Consider the following 783-nt stretch of genomic DNA (forward strand, 5'->3'; position numbering starts at 1 on the left):
TCTTCCTTTTGACTTTCACAGCCTAAAACTACAGCTCCCCACCACAACCCTTTTGGCTCTGTCAACTTATTTGTTAGATTATAAATTACTACTCATTAGTTCTTTTGAGGGGTTATTTACAAAAAGTGTTTGGTTTCAAGGATCAGCAGATCAAAAGGCCTCCACCAACGGCGGTGCTGCCGACGTGGCTTCTTCTTCATCATCGTCTTCCTCCGCGTCCCAAAGGAAGCTCGCATACGATCCCAAAACATAGCTACAAAAAAAAAAAAAAAAACAAATAAATACAAGAAAATCACTAAATTATAATTAACGAAAGTATTAGTAGAGAACTTCCTAAGTACCAGTCATCAGGCGAGGCTTCGACTGCTCTTTGCAAGTAAGCGTCAGCTCGATCCTCATCCCTGTGAGTCTCCCACACCAACTTCCCGTATAGAGACAACACGTCACCGTCATTTGGACTCGCCAGTATCGCTCTACTGTAACACTCCTCTGCTCTCTTCGCATCTCCCTCCACCTTCATTCATCAATTAAGCAATTAATTACTCAGTAAATCTGAAACCAAGAAAGGATTCGGCCAAGCCAAGTATAGAACTATCATTTATTACCTCATGTAAGAATTTGCCGTAATTTCTTAGTATCAGAGGATTCGAGGGATCAGATCTCAGCATCTCCCGGTAATAATTCCCGATCCTCTTGTTCTCGCTCCGGTCACCGCCCTCTCCTCCTCCGTCTCCTCCGCCTCCAAGCTTTCTCCCTCTCCCCCTCCCGCCGCCGGCGAACTCC

At 45.0% G+C, this 783-nt stretch overlaps 1 protein-coding gene across 1 annotated transcript; it reads right to left on the reverse strand.

Moving 5' to 3' along the window:
- LOC109835918 lies at positions 7 to 765 on the reverse strand. Its single transcript, XM_020403888.1, has 3 exons — positions 606 to 765; positions 342 to 514; positions 7 to 253 (listed from the first exon to the last, which is right to left on the reverse strand). Exons 1-3 carry the CDS (start codon positions 666 to 668, stop codon positions 151 to 153), a joined length of 339 nt encoding a protein of 112 aa, XP_020259477.1. The 5' UTR covers positions 669 to 765; the 3' UTR covers positions 7 to 150.

The sequence above is a fragment of the Asparagus officinalis genome, chromosome 4 (assembly GCF_001876935.1).
Source record: "Asparagus officinalis chromosome 4, Aspof.V1, whole genome shotgun sequence".
In the NCBI taxonomy this organism is placed as follows: domain Eukaryota; kingdom Viridiplantae; phylum Streptophyta; class Magnoliopsida; order Asparagales; family Asparagaceae; genus Asparagus; species Asparagus officinalis.

Excerpts from the sequence above, each read along its gene's own strand:
- LOC109835918 (XM_020403888.1), bottom strand. The coding sequence starts at position 668 with ATGCTGAGATCTGATCCCTCGAATCCTCTGATACTAAGAAATTACGGC. Across the intron at positions 515-605 it reads ACGGCAAATTCTTACATGAG|GTGGAGGGAGATGCGAAGAG; the intron begins GTAATAAATGAT and ends TGATGAATGAAG. Across the intron at positions 254-341 it reads GAAGCCTCGCCTGATGACTG|CTATGTTTTGGGATCGTATG; the intron begins GTACTTAGGAAG and ends TTTTTTTTGTAG.